Below are 20031 nucleotides of genomic sequence, written 5' to 3'. Positions count from 1 at the left end.
CTGATCATTAGTCAGGCACTGATAGCTTCCTACGCCCAGCTGAACTTGGAACGCAAAGCCCTCTAAAGTCTCTACCAAATTGGAGATTTTCTTATTCTGGGTGGGTTATAAAATGTAGTAAATACATGTCAGAGCTTTTTACTTTGTTCACAGTAGATTTTTCCTAAACTCACTGTGACACCTAAATTGTCTTCTTTATGAGACTGCTAATGTCTGAGACTGCTTTTTAATATCTGCCTCCCAAGCATGGGTCTTATAGAACCTGTTTTAGTGCCTTTTCTTGAGACCACGTGGTTATGTGTTTTTGTGGGTCAAATTATGAAATGCTGCTTAGTTTACTGGGTTTCTGAGGAGCACTAGGAGTCACCTGAAGCCCCTGCACTGACTGGGGTGGGGGTAGAGAACATCACTCCTGGACTCTGTTTCCGTTGGAATAGCCCCATTTCTGTCTCTTTTATATGCTGAATTATATGTTAAGTGTTTGCTTGCCGCAAAAAGCTTCAAAAATCACCACTGTTTTACTGGATGCATTTTTTTTTTTTCTTTAGCCATAATCCTTTTTGGGGGGTGGGGGTTATTTTGTCTAGAGAGAGTTTTGATTAAGCTGGATGCAATTTGAGGGCTTTTTCACCCAAGTGTGTTCACTCTCAGAGTCCATCAGCTGGGCCGTTTATGTCACCCAGGCCTTGACTCACAACCCTGTTCCTTTACATCATTGTAGGACAGGACTCCTTGCCTCTTTCCATGGAGCCTCAAGCCCAGCAGAAGGTCATGCTACTTCTTTCTAAGACTATAGGGACTGAGAAGCTAATACCGAATTTATAGGAGTCAGAATTCCTTATAGCCACTCAAGGTCCCTTTAAACCTATAGGGGCTTGGGAGGGTTTTTTTTTGTTTTGTTTTTGTTTTTTGTTTTTTTTGGAGTACAGGAGACATTAACACATTCAGTTCTCAGGCTCAGACTGTTGAAAACATGGTGGGGAGCCTGAGCACAGACCTGTCTATGCTTAATCCACTAATTGCCGATCTTGTTATGTTTCACTGAAAGGCAAAGCAGCAGAGGCAATTAGCTTAGTGGTAAAGAAGCTCCTCAGGGAAAAAGAAAGGAAAAAAGAAAAATGAAAAAGGAATACATTGCTGAGGGCAGGCTGGGAATTTTCTTTTGAGGATTTTTTAGAGTTCGACCCTCATCTGCTTTCAGAAGAGTGTATGTATTAGGTGAAGGGGGTGGTGCTAGTTAGGGGGGGGGTGGAAGTTACTGGAAGGAAGGGAGAAGGGAAGACAAGAAATATTTTGGCCAACTTATATAAAACACTGAGTATGATGTTTATTATTTAGTTAGAATGAAATGACTATTACTATTATTAATTTATATCACTTGGCCATGTAGATCATAGTTTTGTCTACCAAGCATCAAAGTATGAAATAATAATTTAAAGATTATTATTTGAAAGTGACAGTTTTTGAAACATGTTGAGGTACATTCTTACACTTAACCAATGTTTTTAGGGTTCTTCTAAGAAGTCTTCCAAGCCGAAGAAGCCACAGCAGATAATATTACCTGAAAAAATAAATGAACAGCTGGCCTTGTTGGAGACACACCTACTCAAACTGACAAAGCAATGTAGTCATTTTTTTTTCCTTTCTAGATACTTCTGTTTAGTGTTATGCTTTTTAAAATCAGAAAATATTTTGTTAAAAGGATTAAGATGAGATTAACATTTGGTAAATCCTTTAAGGTGCTTTTACATTATGCCAGTAATCCTAACAATACTCTGTTAATAACGGATTATTAACCACTGCCCCCAACCCCCCCCCCCCCCCCCCCCCCCCCGCTCATAAAGATTAAGTGATTTATTAGGATTACATAGCTGGCTTGTTTTTGAGCCTAAATCTTCTGATTCTAAAGCAGGGTTTCTCAACCTCGGCACTATGGCCAATTTGGGCCAGCTAATTCTTTGCTGTGGGGTACCATAGGATGTTGAGCAGCATCCCTGGCCTCTACCTATAGATACATGGCACACCATCCTGCCAGCTGTGACAATTACCTGGAAGGCAAATGTTGCCACATATATTGGAGAGGAAGACACAAAATTGAGAATCACTACCCTAAAGGCAAAAATGTAACTGAGAAATAAAAGGATAGCGTGGAGGGTGTTAATGCGTGAGTGATTTGAACCACGGTCTACTCAAGTGAAAGAGTAGTTTAATTTTAGGTCATTGTGCCAAATGGTAATTTCATAATGGACCAATGTTAACACAGTGATTGGAATTTTGGAGTTTGCAGTTTGGAAATCTGCTTAAGAAATTGATTTAGTTTCTGGTGATGATAAATATTATCACACTTTTTAAAAGCAGGTACTTCAAATATTCTAGAAGAACAAGAGAGTACCTTTTCTCTCTAAATTTTTCTCAAGTCAGAGGTTCCACTTTTGGCCCCTCAGCCTTTTTGGAGCTGACTCCACTCATAGGATTTGGTGTCCCTACTTCACCTCTCTTATTGTGTGCCTCAGTTATATCTGGGTTCAGAATTCCCTAACCTGGATAGCTCTCTCTCTCTCTCTCAGTATGTTCCAGGTCTGTTTCAAGTTGAATTTATGAATTGAACCCAATGCTCTATTAGTCACATAACCAGTAAACCTAGCTTTGGGAAAGGTGTGATTGTCTTGCTAAACATTCTTTTTTTTGTAAAGTGTTTTATTTTTTATTGATTTATTTTTTAAAGATTTTATTTATTTGAGAGAGAGAGAGTGAGAGAGAGAGAACAGGAGCCAGGGGAGGGGCAGAGAACCAGGCTCCCTATTGAGCAGGGAGCCTGATGAGGGACTCAATCCCAGGACTCCGGGATTATGACCTGAGCCAAAGGACGCTGCTCAACCCATTGAGCCACCCAGGTACCCTGAATTATGTTTTTAAAGATTTTATTGATTCACATGGGGGAGAGAGAGAGAGCGCGCCCAGGGAAGGAGGCAGAGGGAGAAGCAGACTCCCCACTGAGCAGGCTCAATCCCAGGACCCTGAGATCATGACTGAGCTGAAGGCAGATGTTTAATTGACCGAGCCACCCAGGTGCCCCAAAATGTAAAGTGTTTTAGAAATGTGAATTATTTTCATATTATCAATAAAAACATTTTACAAAGAAAAACAATGTAATGTTACTAGCCGAACAATAGATTTAATAACAAAACAGTAATAAAAATAATAGTTTTATACTGTGCTTTCTGTGTGCCAGGAACTATGTATGTTAAGTGTTTTATACATATACATATAACCCTTATATAAGAACCATATGAGGAAGGTACTGTTATCCTCATTTTAAAGATAAAGAAACTGAGGGGCTCCTGGGTGGCTCAGTCATTGAGCGTCTTGCCTCGGCTCAGGTCATGGTCCTAGGGTCCTGGGATCAAGCCCCGCATCAGGCTCCCTGCTTTGCGGGAAGCCTGCTTCTCCCTCCCCCACTCCCCCTGCTTGTGTTCCTGCTCTCGCTGTGTATCTCTCTGTCAAACAAATAAAATCTTTATTTAAAAAAAAAAAGATAAACTGAGGCACAGAGATTTTGAGTAACTTCCCAAGGTCTCATAACTAAAAAGCATCTGTGTTAGAATTTGAACCCAGACAGCCTGGCTCCAGGGGCTGTGCTGTCCATTATTCTGTACTTTACTGTCTTTTAAAGGTAATTTTGTAAAGATCAAGTTAACATAATTGATAGGTTTCGGAGTCTGGGGTTTGCTGATAGACGACAGCTATTGAATATGAGAGACTCATGCCCTGGACACTCTTCACCTATTTGGTGGTGGACTCCTTGGCTTTTAGGGGGGAAAAATGAAAGGAAAATAATTGAGATCACTGAATTTTTTAAACTCCAAAATATAATGATATAGTTGATATTTTGAAGGCACATAATTTAGAATGAATACTTGAGCATTTTCCTATGTTTTGTTCCTTCCAAAGAATTTTCATTTTTGGTAATTCATGCTACATGGAACCTACAACTTACTAATTTTTTAAACCTTAGATGCTACAGCTGAACTGTCAGGAGCAGAGGACCCTATATTTCTTTACCCTGTTGTTTTAAACTGGTCGGTCAAAGGTGCTGTAAAAGAAGGTAGGTGACCTAAATGTGTGGTTGCTGTTCACTCAAGTTTTGAAGGTCATTTATTCTGTGGGTTCTGTCGTGTCTGAAAGCTTTCACCGTTCTAGGCTCTTACCTAGAAGGTAAGCGGGGCTCGATCCCAGGACCCTGGGACCATTCTTACCCATTCAGAATAATGCAGAATATTGACTGTCTAGTAATGTGATTTAAAATCTGGAAAGATTTTGGTCCCTTATGATCCCTAACTTGTCGTATTTAGAGTTAACTTTTATGGACTCTTTCTCAACACTGAGATATTTGGAAAAATAAATATAGACTATAAAGGATTATTTGATCTTAGAAAGACAGGAGTTCTTGCCACATTTACTGCTACACTTCTTTGTTTTCACAGTTATGAAATTTAAGCAGAGACCTAGATTCCTAGAATTCTTTACACAAGTGATGCTAAAATGTATGAATGATGAAAAATTTCATCTTATGGTGGAGATAACAAATCCTGTTTATGACTTCTTGAAAAGGTATTTGTAATATATATTTTATTAATATTTACAATTTTAAAAGATAGGTAACATTGTTACTTTAAGATATATAAGGTGGATGAAAGAGAGGATGGGGTATACACCGAGGGTGGGGTAAACAGCCACCAAGAAGATAGTGAGGATTTGTGTCTGTGTATGTAAACAAACAAACAAACAAACATTTTCTTCCAACAACTGGGCTTTTCTTTCACCATTGGGCATAGACCTATCTCTCATTTTAGTAAAAAGAAACATCAATCACATGAGGTCTATTTAAAAAATGGCAGCAAAAGAAAAACATTCTCATAAAAACATATAGAAAAACATTCTTCCTAAAACAGGCACTTCATTTATTAGAACAAAAGCTTGGACTATATGTACTTCATATTCTCAAACGATAAAGGAGGAAATTGCTTTTATCAAATGAAACAGGTTATAGTATTCAGAGAATTAGACAGAAAGTGCTATTAAACTAAAAAGACCATAGCTGAGATTAGAAGTCTGGAAGCTGTAAATCACATTCTTAATACCAGAGAGAAGCAGAAGACACTTTTGGTGTGCAGTGAAATTTGGAGGGCTGACTGCGGAGGTCCAATGTAAGAATAATAGATATTCTGAAAGAGGAAAGCAGAGTGAGTGGCTTAGAAGCATTAACCCAGTGGTATAACAAAAGACTCAAGGTTGGAGATTGAGCAGTATGACTTGAGTTCAAAACAAAGGTAATGATTTCAATTTTCTAGGCTGAGCAGATGTTTTAGGATGCTCTTCTCTAAATCAGGGAATATAGAGGAGGAGCAGATGGAACACCTTGATTTCTACCTTGATAGTAATATCTATTTTTCTTTTTATGTTCGTATGCTTAACATATTTTTGCACAAAGAAAATATTCTGCAACAGGCAAATGTGCAGCTGTATTCTCTTCCACTTTTATGGTTTCATGATTTATATTTAATGTTTTAATCCATATGGAATTTATTTTGGTATGGGGATTTAAATTAAACTTTAGGTTCCCCAGTTTATCAGTTGTCCTGGTAATATTTAAAGAACAATCTCTTTGTTACTTATTTTCAATTCTATCTTTTCACATTCAAAGTGGGTGATTCTACCAATAATGCTTATAAATCACAATGAAGATATTTCATGAATTTTCATGTTTTACATAACAAAAATCCATGTATATGGAAATAACTGCTGAAAAGACAAGGCTGATTTGACAAAATAAAATAATATTGAGAGAGTTTAACATGCTAGTTTAAAAAGAAATAAAAAGGACACAGAAAGTATATATAATTAATAAGATTAATTTAATATATATAGCCAATTGAGACTAAACACTCTTTAAAGCAGTCATTAAATTTTTTAAAAAGTAATATTTAAGCTGCAAAATAGGGCTCAGTACATAACCTAGGCTAAAATTTGTAAAGACCACATTCTCTTACAGTATACTAAAGCTGAAATTTTATAACAAAATACATTACTGCCATATGTATAATTATTGGATCAAAAAAGAAATCTAACCAAAAGTATAGAGACTTTTGAAAGTAATGATGATGAGAAACCCTAGTATCAAATTTGCTCAAAACAGCAATAAGAAATTCTTAGCTTTAGAAGCCTGTATTACTAAATAAGAAAAATAAAATCAAATGAATTTTTATTGAACTCGAGCAATTAGAAAAATAAAATTGATCCAAGAAAGCAGAAAAAAGAAAATAAAAATACAAGTTGAAATTAAACAATTATAACTTGGTTTTAACTGAAGGTGCCACCTGGGTGGCTCAGTCAGTTAAGCTTCGGACTCTTGATTTCAGCTCAGGTCACGGTCTCAGGATTGTAAGATTGAGCCCCCGAATGGTTCCATGCTGGCTGGGGAGGCTGCTTGAGATTCTCTCTCTTCCTCTCCCTCTGTACCCCCACCCCTGCTCATGCTCACTCTCTTAAAAAAAAATAATTGATAACTGCTAGAACTGGTTCTTTGAAGATATTAATAAATTAGGTGAGTTTCCAGCATAATAAGAAAAAGTGAAATATAAGTAATCCAAAGAAGTAATAATTCTAAATTTGGAAGGGGTTAAACAAACATTAGATAGCAGCATATATAATTTAATATGAATAAATTTGAAATTTCTAGTTGAAAGTGATGATAATCTGGAGAAATTTAAATTATAAAAACTGAAGTATTAAAAAGAATTTGAATGGCTCAGATTTTTTTTAAGGCTAGTTCTTTCATACTTAAAGGAACCAAATAAGTTTTACTTTACATAAAGCTATTTCAGTACATGGGTATAAAGTTTGCTAGTAAATTTATCACAGGAGTCTCTGTTAACAGGTTTAAAAGAATTAAAAGAATAGAAAATTATGAATCAGTCTTACTTAGCAGTATATAGAAACAAAAATTCATAAAATAGCTTGTAAATTCAGTGTTGAAAATGTAGATCTTATTATCAATATAAATATAGTAGGAAATCTGGAAATGTAATTATTACTGGTAGGCAAAGGAGCCTATAGTAAATGCTAAAAAGTCATGTGGTGAAATTCAACAACCATTCTTGGCAAACTAGGATTAGAAGAATATTTTCTGTTAAAATAAGCTTTATAATAAGGAAACTTATTTTTCCTTCTATCATTTAATATTGTTCTGAAAATTTTTGCCAGTGCATTAAAATAAGAAATAGAAATTAGGATTAGAATTCATGTGATTATCACATAATAGGGTCTCAAAAATGTTTGTCAAATGAATTCCACAGTGAAATACTCTGAAAGGGAGATAAAATGATTGGTATTTGCAAATAATAATTTTTTTTTAAACTTAAGCTAATTGACTGATAACTATCAGAAATAACAGAATTCCACAGGATAGCTAGCTACAAAACCAATAGCTTTCCTATATAAACTAGAAAGAATAATGGAAAAATGATCCCATTTCTATGAAGCATAGGATTAAATTTATGAGGATTTGTGAGGGGACTTAGGCTAATAAAAGAAGACCAAACATTTTTACTAAGATATATTTTTAAAAATGACTTGAATAAATGGAGACATAGTGCATTACTTGATGGGCAGATGGACTACTGTAATTTCTATTATCTTCAAATTAATTTGTTGGCTTAATGTAACTCCAATCATGTTAGCTTTATGGAATGGTGTAGAATAATGAAAAATATTTGAGAAATGAAAAAGAGCAAAAGAGAGATTTGTATTATCAGATAAAGTATAACAGAGTTCTGTTTGTGAAATAATAGGCAGATAGCTATTGGGATTCAATGTTTCACGTTAGAAAAAGGTAGTAATATAAGTAATCAAAACAGTGAATAAGCCATGAAATCAAAGATCGATAGCGTTGACTACATAAAAATTTTAAAATACCATTTTCATAACATACCATAAACAAAATAAAAGGCTAGGAGGAATAATTCTGTGAAGAGGTTGAGAAGTGGAGAAGTTTAACTGATTCAGGGGGTTAGAGTTCTTCAGAGCATGGAGGCGACTGTTAAGAGGATAGGAGGATGGCAAGTGTTTATCTGTGACCTCCTCTCCTTCCCATCTCTTTCTGCCATAACAGCAACCAGCTCAAGCATTCTGGGGGGTGGGAGAGTCAGGAGAGGTAGGGAAGAGACCAACCTGCTTAGAAAACGGCAGGCAACCAGTTTCAAAATGCAAGTCGCAGAGGGTGGATCCCCACCTCCAGTGTAACTAGCTATCCAGACTCACCCAGTCTTTTCATTAGCCTTGTATTGATGTGACCCTACATTTTATTCAATTTAAGGTTTTGGACCCCATTTATCATGTGATAGCAGGGTTTTTTTTTTTTTAAGATTTTATTTTATTTACTTGAGAGAGAGAGAGAGAGAGTGCGAGTGGAGAGAGAAACAGAGGGGGAGGGAGAGGGACAAGCAGACTCTGCACTGACTTGGGGCTCAATCCCAGAACCCTGAGATCATGACCTGAGCCCAAACTGAGAGTTGGGCGCTTAACCAATATGTCCAGGCTCTCCTAGCCACTTAACTGACTGAGCCACTCAGGCATCCCAATGAAAGCAGGGATTTGCTGGTATTAGCAAGTACTTACTCAAAGAAATATAAATTTTAGAAAATATATAAATTGCAGGGAAAATAAATGATAAGTATCAGTAGAAGGAGGGATAATAAGAGACTTCACAGTATTTGAAGAATTACTATAGGGGTCCATGGCAGATTGAAAAAAATGAGATTAAGAACTTCAACAAGTGATTGGGGAAAGGGAAAAGTTTTTGTAGGCATATAAAATGCTTAGCACCTGTTGGTATCCAGAAGGTGATAGTGGCTAGGAGCCTGGACATGATGGAACCAAAGAGACTGAAATCTGTTGCAAGCAAGATAGCTTGTCCAGGGTCACTCTTACATAATTATGTTTTCAGTTTTAAAGGGACATGTTCATGTTTTATTTTCAATCCAATTCTGTTTTTCCCATGTCACACGTCAGCTCTCATCACATTTTATGGTATGATTTACATTTTGCTCTTTCAAGAGGCCAGCTATTCCTTGATTATTAGGAATATCACAATCTTATTTATGCACGAGACACAAATAATTTTGGATATTCTTCTCATACCATTTCAGTGACAACATTCATTAAAGATTTATTGCTTTGGTATAGTTTTGCAAATTCTTACAGATCCTTTTAACTGACTTTATCTTTTTGTATTAGGAGGAATGAGTCCCTACTTGGAATAAGAAGAATGAAATATAAGGATAATGTTTTGTGTAAAAAGACAACCAAACCTTTGAAGAAGTTCAAAGCTGCAGTAATGGAGATTGGAAGGGTAAATGTCTTACGAGTTTTGATTTTTAAGTTAATGAAATAAGAGATTCATGTATCTAAAGATGATTGGCTGCATTATAATTTATTATAATATGAAACAGAAGGAAATATCAACAGATAATTTTATTATTATACAGTAAATTATAATTTTTTTTTTTTTGAGAGAGAAAAAGAGTGCAGGCATGCATGTATAAGTGGGGAGGGGGAGAGGCAGAGGGAGAGGGAGAAAGAGAATCTTAAGCAGGCTCCATGTGGAGCCTGACTTGGGGCTCAATCTCACAATCCTGAGATCATGATCTGAGCCAAAATCAAGAGTTGGACACTTAACCGACTGAGCCACCCAGGTGTCCCAGTACATTATAATTCTTAAGTTATCACATGGATATTTTATAATCATAAATTTTTTTGTTTCTTTTTTTTTTTAAAGATTTTATTTATTTATTTGACAGAGAGAGACACAGCGAGAAAGAGAACACAAACCGGGGGGAGCTGGAACGGGAGAAGCAGGGTCCCCGCTGAGCAGGGAGCCCGATGCGGGGCTCGATCCCAGGACTCTGGGATCATGACCTGAGCCTATGGCAGACGCCTAATGACTGAGCCACCCAGGCGCCCCTGTTGCTTTTGATAGTAATTTTAATTGAGGGGTATAAAGAAATCACTGTATTTCAATGTCAAGAGATAAGCATTAGAGTATGAATAAACTGTATTGTGTTCAGAGTTTAGATTTAATTTGTAACATTTTTGTCATCTCTCCTGTTAAGACTATAGAACTGTTGCCAAGAAAAAGAAGTAAAAGAAAGGAAACTCTAAGAGAATTTTTTTCCAAAAATCCATCTTTTTCTGAAATGGTGGAACATGAAAGGTATTGACTGATTTATTAATTCAGTAAATGTTACTATGTGGTTGGCATTATTTTGGGAACTAGGGATATAGTGGTGGACTAGATAGATAAGATCACTGCCCTTGGGGAACTTACATACTAATGACAGGAGCACAGTAAATAAGTAAATCCACAAATAAACAAGACAGGGTAAAATTTTGATACATTTTATAAAATAAGTGAACAGGATGATAGGCTATAGAGTAACTGGCCTTGGTTGGAAGTGGTGGCAGGAGTGGTTTAGATAGGGTGGTTAAAAGACCAGTTCATAAATTACTTTTCATTATTGGTGGTCCTTACGTTCTTATTCAAAAAAACTGAAACCATAAAGCTTATCATGGTAAAATGTTTAGCTTCTATTTTTATGAGTAGGAACTTATGATTCTTATATATTCTTTATATATCTTATCTTCATTATATACATAAAATGTCTTTATCTGTTTAATGATTTGGATTTTAAGAGCAACATGTACATATTAATAGAACCACTCTTACTTTGCATTTGCCTACTATCTGTTTGATTATTCCTTTATTTTCTTGATTTAAATTATGACTTTTTTATGCTATAAATGCTTGTATTAAGAAAACAAGTTCAAATAAACAACATTAAACCACGAGGAACTAGAAAAAGAAGAACTTAGCTGAAATTTAGCAGAGGAAGGAAATAACAAAGAAAAATCAGAAATAAATAAAATAGAGACCAGGATAAGCAATAACATAAAATTGAAAGTAATGACCAGTTTTTCCAAAAAAATAAACAAAATTGGCAGTGCTCTAACTATATCAACTAAGAAAAAAAAGAGAGAGAAGCCTCAAAAACCAAAATGAGAAACAGAAGAGAAAAAAAATAGAATAGCCAAATGTATGTCAAAAAATAGAACAGCCAATAGTATGTCAAAAATCCATAGTATGGTAACAGATTATTAGAAACAATTATGTACAGGGGTGCCTGGGTGGCTCAGTCAGTTAAGCGGCTGCCTTCAGCTCAGGTCATGATCCTGGGGTCCTGGGATTGAGCCCCACGTCCGGCTCCCTGCTCAGCGGAGAGCCTGCTTCTCCCTCTCCCTCTGCCTGCCACTCTGCCTACTTGTGCTCTTTCTCTATTTCTCTGTCAAATAAATAAATAAAATCTTAAAAAAGAAATAATTACGTGCTAAGAAATCAGATAACTTAGAAAAAAACCCAGATAATCCTAAAAACAAGCAAGTTACCAAGATTGAATCATGAATCTTGAAGTAGGACGTCTTCTTAGACCAATAACAAGAATGAAAGTTGAATTAGGAATCAAAAAGCTCCCAGCACAGAAAAGCTCTACATCACCTGGTTTCATTGGTGAATTCTACCAAGCATTTAAGAAAAATAATTAATGACAATCTTTATCAAAATCTTACAAATAATAGAATAGAGGGAACACATTCAAAATCATCCCATGAGGCCAGTACTACCCTAAATAACAAAGCAGGAAAAAAAAAATACAAAACAGAGAGTCTAGTTTGTCTGATATAAGTATTGCTACTCTGACTTTCTTTTGGCATCCAATTGCGTGATAAATGTTTCTCCACCCCCTCACTTTCAATCTGCAGGTGTCTTTAGGTCTAAAATGAGTCTCTTATGGCCAACATATAGATGGGTCTTGTTTAGTCCACTTACATTCAAAGTAATTATTGATAGGTATGTAGTTATTGCCATTTTATTACTTGTTTTGTCATTTCTGGAGATTTTCTCTGATCCTATCTTGTCTTTGTCACTTTTGGTCTCTCCTTTCTACTCAAAAGAGTCCCCTTTAATATTTCTTGCAGGGCTGGTTTAGTGCTCATGAACTCCTTTAGTTTTTGTTTGTCTGGGAAACTTTTTATTTCTCCCTCTATTCTGATATGATAGCCTTGCTGGATAGAGTATTCTTGGCTGCAGATTTTTCTTATTCAGTACTTTGAATATATCATGTCACCCCCTTCTGGCTTGCCAAGTTTCTTTTGAGAAATTTCTGGGTAGTCTTATGGACTTTCCTGTGTAAGTTGAGGACTTCTTTTATCTTGCTGCTTTTAAGGTTTTTTCTTTATTACTATATTTTGCAAATTTAATTACAATATGTCTTGGTGTTGGCCTGCTTTTGTTGATTTTGATGGGGTTTCTCTGTGCCTCCTATATCTGGATGTCTGTTTCCTTCCTCAGATTAGGAAAGTTTTCTGCTATTATTTCTTGAAATAAATCTTCTGCCAGCCTTTCTCTCTCTTCTTCTGAGACTTCTGTGATATGAGTGTTATTACATTTGACGGACTCACTGAGTTCCCTAAGTCTATTCTTGTGTTGTATAATTCTTCTTTCTGTCTTTTGTTCAGCTTCATTATTTTCCATTATTTTGTCTTCTAGGTCACTAATTCATTCCTCTTCTTTTTCCAGCCTGCTGTTCATTGAATCAAACCTGTTTCTAATTTCATTTATTCTATTCTTCATCTCTCATTGATTGAAGAGTATAGTTCCCAAGATATGAACATTTTTCACATTATTAGTTATTGCTAAGTTGCTCTTAAATTTCCATCAGTGGTGTGTCAAGTTTCCATTATTCAGCATCTTTACCAACACTTGATATTATCAAATTTTTGAATTTTTATGGACTGTTGAGTTGTGAAATTTTATGTCATTATTATTTTAATTTTTATTTATTTAATTAGTAATGAGTTTAGGCATCTTTTCATGTTTTTATTAGATCCTAGGGTTTTTCTTTTCTCAGCACTTCTTGTTTAGATCCTTTGTACATTTAAAAACTTTTGTTGTTTTCTCATTTATTTTTAGAAGTTTGGATACTATTGCTTTTCTAAGTTTGTGGCTCATCTATTTACATTTTAAAGGTTTTCTTTTTAAAATCAAAAGTTATAATTTTTAATGGAGCAAAATGTATCACCATTTGTCTTTGTTGTTTTTGAACAAGATAGTAAAGGTATATTCATGAATTTAAATTTTAGATTTTCACATTTAGGAGTTTCTTTTTCTTTTTAAGATTTTATTTATTTGAGAGAGAGACAGAGCACAAGCGAGGGGGAGGGGCAGAGGGAGAGGGAGAAGCAGGCTCTCCACTGAGCAGAGCCTGACGTGGGCCTCGATCTTAGGACTCTGAGATCATGAGCTGAGCCGAAGGCAGTCACTTAACCGACTGAGCCACCCAGGCGCCCCAGATTTAGGAGTTTCATCTAACTTTATTTTATTTTTGTGAATCATGAGAGGAAGAGTCCCCCTCCCCATCTCTTGTAGTTTTGTTATAGGTACCCAACTGGCTCGCCCCATTTACCAAGTAGCCATTGTTAGCCATTTATCAAGTAGTCTATTCTGCCACCACTGTCTCTTTTGTCGTTTAGCAAGTTTTCATATATACAGGTTTGAGATCTCTTTTCTGTCCTAGTCTGTTTATCTTTTTGTGGGTCAATATCACACCATCATCCTTACTCTGGCATTAAGTTGATTCTTGGTGTCTGATAGATCAAGTCTCTCCATGTTCACACAAGTCTTGGATATTCTTCCACAGAGTGGTTTGGAATAGCTTGTCAAGTAACACAAAAAACTCATGGTTTTGATAGAGATATAATTGACTATATAGGTTGGTTTTAGAACTTCCTCCCACCCCCCGTATTGATTCTTTCTGTTAGTATATGACCACGTACTTACGTCTTCCAATAAGTTTTTATGGTAGTTTCCGTAAAGATGCTATACATCTTTTATTAGCTACATCAAAGAGGTGCTTTTTGGTATTAATGTAAATTGTATTTTAAAATTACATTTTTGAATGCTTCTATTTTTTTGTATAGGAACTTAAGTGATTTGTAAACAATTCAATCTTCTATAGGCTTGATAATTTATTCATAGATACAAGTTTTCTGTGTGGATTGTCATATTGTGAAGAGATATTGAAAGTTTTGCTTATATACAGATGGCAAACACATAAAAAGATGTTCAGTATCATTAGCCATTAGAGAGAGGCAAATTAAAGCCACAAGGTATCACTAAAGCCTATTTTAATGGCTAAAATAAAAAATAGTGATAACACTAAATACTGTGTACACTGCTGGTGGGAATGTGAAAAGATACAGCCACTCTGGAAAAGACTGTGAGATTTCTTATAAAATTAAACATAGGCTTACCATACAACCTCAGGCCTCATCAAAATTTAAAACTTTTGCTCTGTGAAAGACCCTGTGAAAAGAATGAAAAGACAAGCTACATACTGGGAAGTATTTGTAAACCACATATCCAAGAAAGACCTTATATCTGGAATATATAAAGACCTCTCAAAATTCAAAAGAATAATAAAAACAAACAGTCCGATTAGAAAATGAGCAAAAGACAATTAAAAATAAAATTGTAAAAAATATCAAAAAACATGAACAGATATTTCAGTAAGAGTATGTACAGTTGTAGGATACTTGCCTCATTTAATTTTGGGATTATCTTGATGGACATGGACAAGCTGATTTTAAATTTAGGAGAAAAAAGATTGTGAATAGCCAACAACTAGAAAATGCCTATTTTTTAGAGGATTTTTTTAAAAAGCATTTATTTTTTAAAGCACACATAGAACATTTATAGTATTGACTCTAAGGCAAATCTCAAGAATTTTCAAATATTGGACTCATACAAACCACATTTCACCATAATTGATTTACACAGTAGAGACCAATTTTTGAAAAGATAGAATCAAAAAGATCCTATACATCTGAAAGTCTTAAATAGACATTTAGAATTAATTCATGGGGGGAAAATAGAAATTATTTTGATAATTTAAAAATACAAAAAACTTATTGAAAATTTGGTTGAGATTGTTCTGAATCAGAAAACATTGAAGGCTAACATGTTTCCTTCTTATCACTATTTTAACTGTACCTTACAATTTTTAGTATATGGTAGTGTAAGATTATCCTTATAATTTCTATTTTCTGTGAGTAGGTCTTGCACATCTTTGCTTTGGTTAATTCCTAGGTATTTTTTAAGCTATTAGAAATATCTTTTTAGAATTTCATTTTTAATTGTTTATTGCTGGTATTAGAAATAGAGTTATTTTTTGTATATTGACTTTGTCTTCCATGGGCTTAATAAATTCACTGATTAATTCTAATACCTTATCTGTAGGTTATTTTGGATTTTATAAATATATAATCGTATTGTCTATGATTGACAGCTGCTTTACTTCTTTATTTTCAATCCTTATACTCCTCCCCTGCTCCCACTGCCTTTATCTTCCTTTTTGTTCTTGCTAAGCCCGCTATTTCAGTGCTGAAAGAAATGATATTAGTGGGTACCTTTGTCTGATTCCCATTTCAGAGGAAAAGCTTTCAAGCTTTCAACATTTTATCATTAAGAATTATATTTGTGGTAGGTTTGTTTTTGTGGATATCCTTTATCAAATTAACATTATTATTTATTTTGAGTCTCAGATTGTTCCAGATTTGGCCATCCGGAGCCCTTTCAGCTATTTAGTCTTTTTGACATGTCCCCATCATTTTTTTGAGCTTCTTCTTATTTACCACGAGATGTTCATCTTGTACCTTCCCTGTCCCAGCCCTGGAATCAGTTGATTCCTTTTAGTGGAATTGGTATTTAGAATCTAAGTTCTGGAGGCTACTGATGTATCTTTGCTTCTAGGCCCTTTCAACAGACAAAACTAGGAAATAGCTATGTCCACCTAAATAGATCTATGTATCTATCTAAAACTGTAATAAGGTCATACTGATATGTCCAGTTTCAGTTCCATACCACAAGATACTTTCCAGTGTTTTCTCTTTCCCTAAGTGTAATTTTTTTTTATAATGGTAGGAATCCTGTTTCCGTTAATGTCAATATATTGACTTATTTGTTCAAGCTAGAATATACCGGTGATAGTGTCTGGATTCCTTAATATCTTCCTAATTCAGGTTTCTGTCTTCTTCTTATGGTTCCATATCACTGAGCATTTATTTATGCTGACTGTCCCTCCTGAACTTCCTCTCTGGCTGCTGGGTCCGCTCATATCTGTGGCTCATAGAGACACAGAGCTGCTTATGGAGTACCCTGCACATTAGGAACTACTCAGGTGGTAAAAGAAGAAGCATTCTCTACCCTCTGGGCTGGCTCTCGGTCCCTTCCAAGCCCCTTGGGTCTATTACTACCTCGACAAGATTCGTGGAGGAAGACTGTCCTCTGTCACTTCTCTCCCTGGACTCTCACCTTCAGTGCAGGGAAGATGTGGCTAGTCCTGTCAAACTCTCCTGGGCCTTTTGAGGAGATTTGACCTTCCATCCACCTTCCTTTCCTTCTCGTGTGTGTGTGTGTGTGTGCGTGTGCATGTTGCGTCAGATTCAGACACGTTATCTATTAAAGCAAGCAAGATACTCTCACTTACCAATTGAGATTTTTTTTTTTCCTTTCTGCAATATAAATCAGATAGAATGGCACTGACCAATGGGGTAGCAGCATTGTCAACATAAAAAAAAAAGTACTTTGAAGAAATCAAATCATGCCCTGTAAACAGTTATGCAACTATAAAAATAGTTGGATGACTTTGAGATTTTGATAGGAATAATTTTAAACAAACTGAATATATGCTGCACTTAAAATATGAACTATTAGCTAAATTTTGAAATTAGTTTTTTTCAGAGCATATTGAGTATGGATTTATGAAGTTATTTCATTTATAGTTGATATTTTATTTCTGCTGTAGTCTAATGTTGGAAAAAATTTTGCTCCATTGTTTTTTTCCTTAAGGAACAATACAGAGAAATGATTTTTCTTTTAATATTGAAGTTAGGGGATGAATGTGAACATTATATTGTAATTCGTTTGTCTAATCTCAGTGGCCTTTTGGTTATGGAAAAGAAAAGTTGTCTGGTTGGAGCTTAGGACACAGACATCAGAGAGAATGGAAGGCAATACATAGTGTCTTTGTCCTTACTGTTTATCCTCATGGCTTGTCTACTGCCCTCTTTCACATTCTTAGCACCAAGGAAATTATGAATAAGCCAGAAACATTTGTATAAGGGCAGTCAAGTGACTTCTTGGTGTATTTTATACAAATTGGAATCATTCTTCGTTATTAAATATCTGGAAGCTTGTGTAATTTCAAAACTTGTTTCTCCTTGGCAGAAATAAGAGAACTGATGTTAGAAAACTTGCCTATCGATTCCTGGTGGATAACTTGAATCCTATAATATTAAGTTTTGTGAAAAGGAAGAGGTTCCATCAAATATTTCTTGAGGAGATGCCCTGGAGAGCTCAGATGAATCTGTATCTGGCAAGTGCACACTTCAACCTGCTTTTAACGAAGCTAGGGGAACGTATGAAGATGAAATTTGGCTCTTCACATCCAGTGGTCAGGTATAGAATGTTACCAGCGAATGATACTTTTTTAGCATGAGCATGGATTTTATTTGTTATGGTCAAGGATCCAATGTTGATAATAAAGAGGTTTACAGAGTGCTTCTCTCTTTACTGAGCATTGGTATATTACTTAATTTCTTGCCTCAGAATCTTTCCCAAACAAGTGCTGGATATAAGCACTTAGGAAGTACTAATCTGCACGTGTCTTGAATATGTTTGTTAATATAGCTTTCTGTATAGGAGATAGTATCATTTCAAGAGAAATTTAATATTAATTGTGTAATAACTGTAGCTATTAGGTATTAGACAAAGCTGTTTCATTTTGAGGTATATTTTAAGGCTCTATAAACACAGATTGTATTTTCTCATACAATGTACACTTTATATCATTAATTCAGAAGACACTTTTGAGCTCTTGAGTGTTTTTGGCTAAAGTGTTATGGGAGCTAAAATAGAAGATAAATACATAACATGAAATACTATGTAATCATTAAAAAGGTGAGTAGAGTCTTTAATTAAAAAAAAAATACAACTGAGCGCCTGTTAGATACAAGGTACTGAGGTAGACACAAAGGGCATGAAAAGATGAGCAGGACATACAAGTTAGAGTCTGGCAGGGTAGATCACAAGTGTTAATGAACAATTGTAAATAATGGTATAAGGTGAAATATACACAAAATCTTCTTTGTTCCTGGGAAAAGGCTTTCCTCTGACTGAAACTCACAGGAAAGTTTTCATGGGGAGGGACCACTTGGCCTGGTTCATGATGGATAGGCAAGATTTAGAAATGTGCAGATAGGGAAAGAGGTATTCCAGGTGGTTGGAAGCACATGAATCAGAGCCCAGGTAGGAAACACAAGATGAGAACCTCAAATGGTATGACCAGAATCTCGGGTAAATTAAAAGGAATGGTGTGAAATAATTAAAAAAAATAGATCAGTACCAGATCATGGAGGGTTTTTTTTTTCTTTTTTTTTTTCCCGAACTTTAATTTATATACGGCGGGAGATTATTAAGGGTTTTTGAGCAGGGCAATGATAAAAAATTTCTCTGGCAGCAACATATCAAATGGATTGGAGGAAGGAGAGACTGTGACAGGGGTACGAATTAAAAGGGTATTTATTTCAATAATCCAGTGATAAAATATGCAGGTGAAATCCATGGTGAACTTGGTACCAGTTTCTGTTTCTTTAGAATTTTGGTTAAAATCATTACCAGATTGAACCTTCATAACATTGATTGTGGACACATTGCTTTTTATAGGCATCTTCATTGAATTGTGTTTGAATCAGGTTAAATTGACATAAATTATTGTTTCAGAGTCCTCAGAATGAGTGTAGATCGTCATTCCCATTTTCAAGGGCCCTTTCAGGGAAATAGATATTGTTGTTGAAATTCCTAAGAGCAAAATTACATTGTATAATTTTTTTTTTAAAGATTTTTATTTATTTATTTGACAGAGAGAGACACAGCGAGAGAGGGAACACAAGCAGGGGGAGTGGGAGAGGGAGAAGCAGGCTCCCTGCAGAGCAGGGAGCCCGATGTGGGACTCGATCCCAGGACCCTGGGATCATGACCTGAGCTGAAGGCAGTCGCTTAACCAACTGCGCCACCCAGGTGCCCTACATTGTATAATTTTAAAATTTAATGGGAAATTGTTTGGCTTTGGTTAAGTGCCAGAATATGTTATGATCCAAATTTTGGAAACACTAACTCACAAATAATTTAAAAATTAAAGTAGATTATATTTGACAGATTCAATTCAATTTTGTTTATATATATATTTTTAATGATATTTTCTCCCCTGCAGTTTCCGATCATGTGATCCTAATATGTTCTCACTATATAATTCAGGAACAGTATTACCAACGGCGAAATTGACTCTAGAAAACTATAAACTGATACTTGATTTCCTTCATACAGCTAAAAAAAGAAAGGCCAACTTACCATCAGGTAAAATAAAAAATTATGATATATACTATCAAATTGCCTCTATATTCTTATTCACTGATGCAACACACACATGAACACACACACACACACACACTCCACAGACACACAGAAGTACAGATATCATTTTCCAATGACCCAGGAATTTAATTGAGTTGTGGTATTTTGTAGGAGATCCTTATTTTCTCGTTTTTTAAAATTTTCTATATTTTTATGATATGTGTTTGGAAATATATATGGTATATTCTAACCTAAACCAGTTTGGCTGTTCACCAAATACAATGTCTTATTTATTTATTTATTTATTTATTTATTTATTTATTTATTTATTTATTTAAGAAAGGGAGAGAGTGGTGAGGAGGGGCAGAGGGAGAGGAAGAGAGAATCTTTTTTTTTTTTTTTTTAAGATTTTATTTATTTGACAGAGAGACACAGTGAGAGAGGGAACACAA

The 20031-nt window shown here is 35.2% G+C and overlaps 1 protein-coding gene across 1 annotated transcript in view; it reads left to right on the top strand.

The window, feature by feature from the left end:
• CFAP54 (cilia and flagella associated protein 54) overlaps nt 1-20031 on the top strand; it is a 294742-nt gene that overhangs the window by 118717 nt on the left and 155994 nt on the right. The window contains exons 28-34 of the mRNA XM_034987789.1: nt 1510-1624; nt 4016-4105; nt 4485-4611; nt 9295-9409; nt 10170-10270; nt 17396-17626; nt 19440-19582. Coding sequence (XP_034843680.1) covers nt 1510-1624; nt 4016-4105; nt 4485-4611; nt 9295-9409; nt 10170-10270; nt 17396-17626; nt 19440-19582 — 922 coding nt within the window. The remainder of the gene's footprint in view (nt 1-1509; nt 1625-4015; nt 4106-4484; nt 4612-9294; nt 9410-10169; nt 10271-17395; nt 17627-19439; nt 19583-20031) is intronic.

Source organism: Mirounga leonina, unplaced genomic scaffold, assembly GCF_011800145.1.
Source record: "Mirounga leonina isolate KUSES-001 unplaced genomic scaffold, KU_Mleo_1.0 Mir_418, whole genome shotgun sequence".
Lineage (NCBI taxonomy): Eukaryota > Metazoa > Chordata > Mammalia > Carnivora > Phocidae > Mirounga > Mirounga leonina.
The sequence above is the reverse complement of the archived record's forward strand: the minus strand, read 5'-3'. Positions and strand labels throughout refer to the sequence as shown.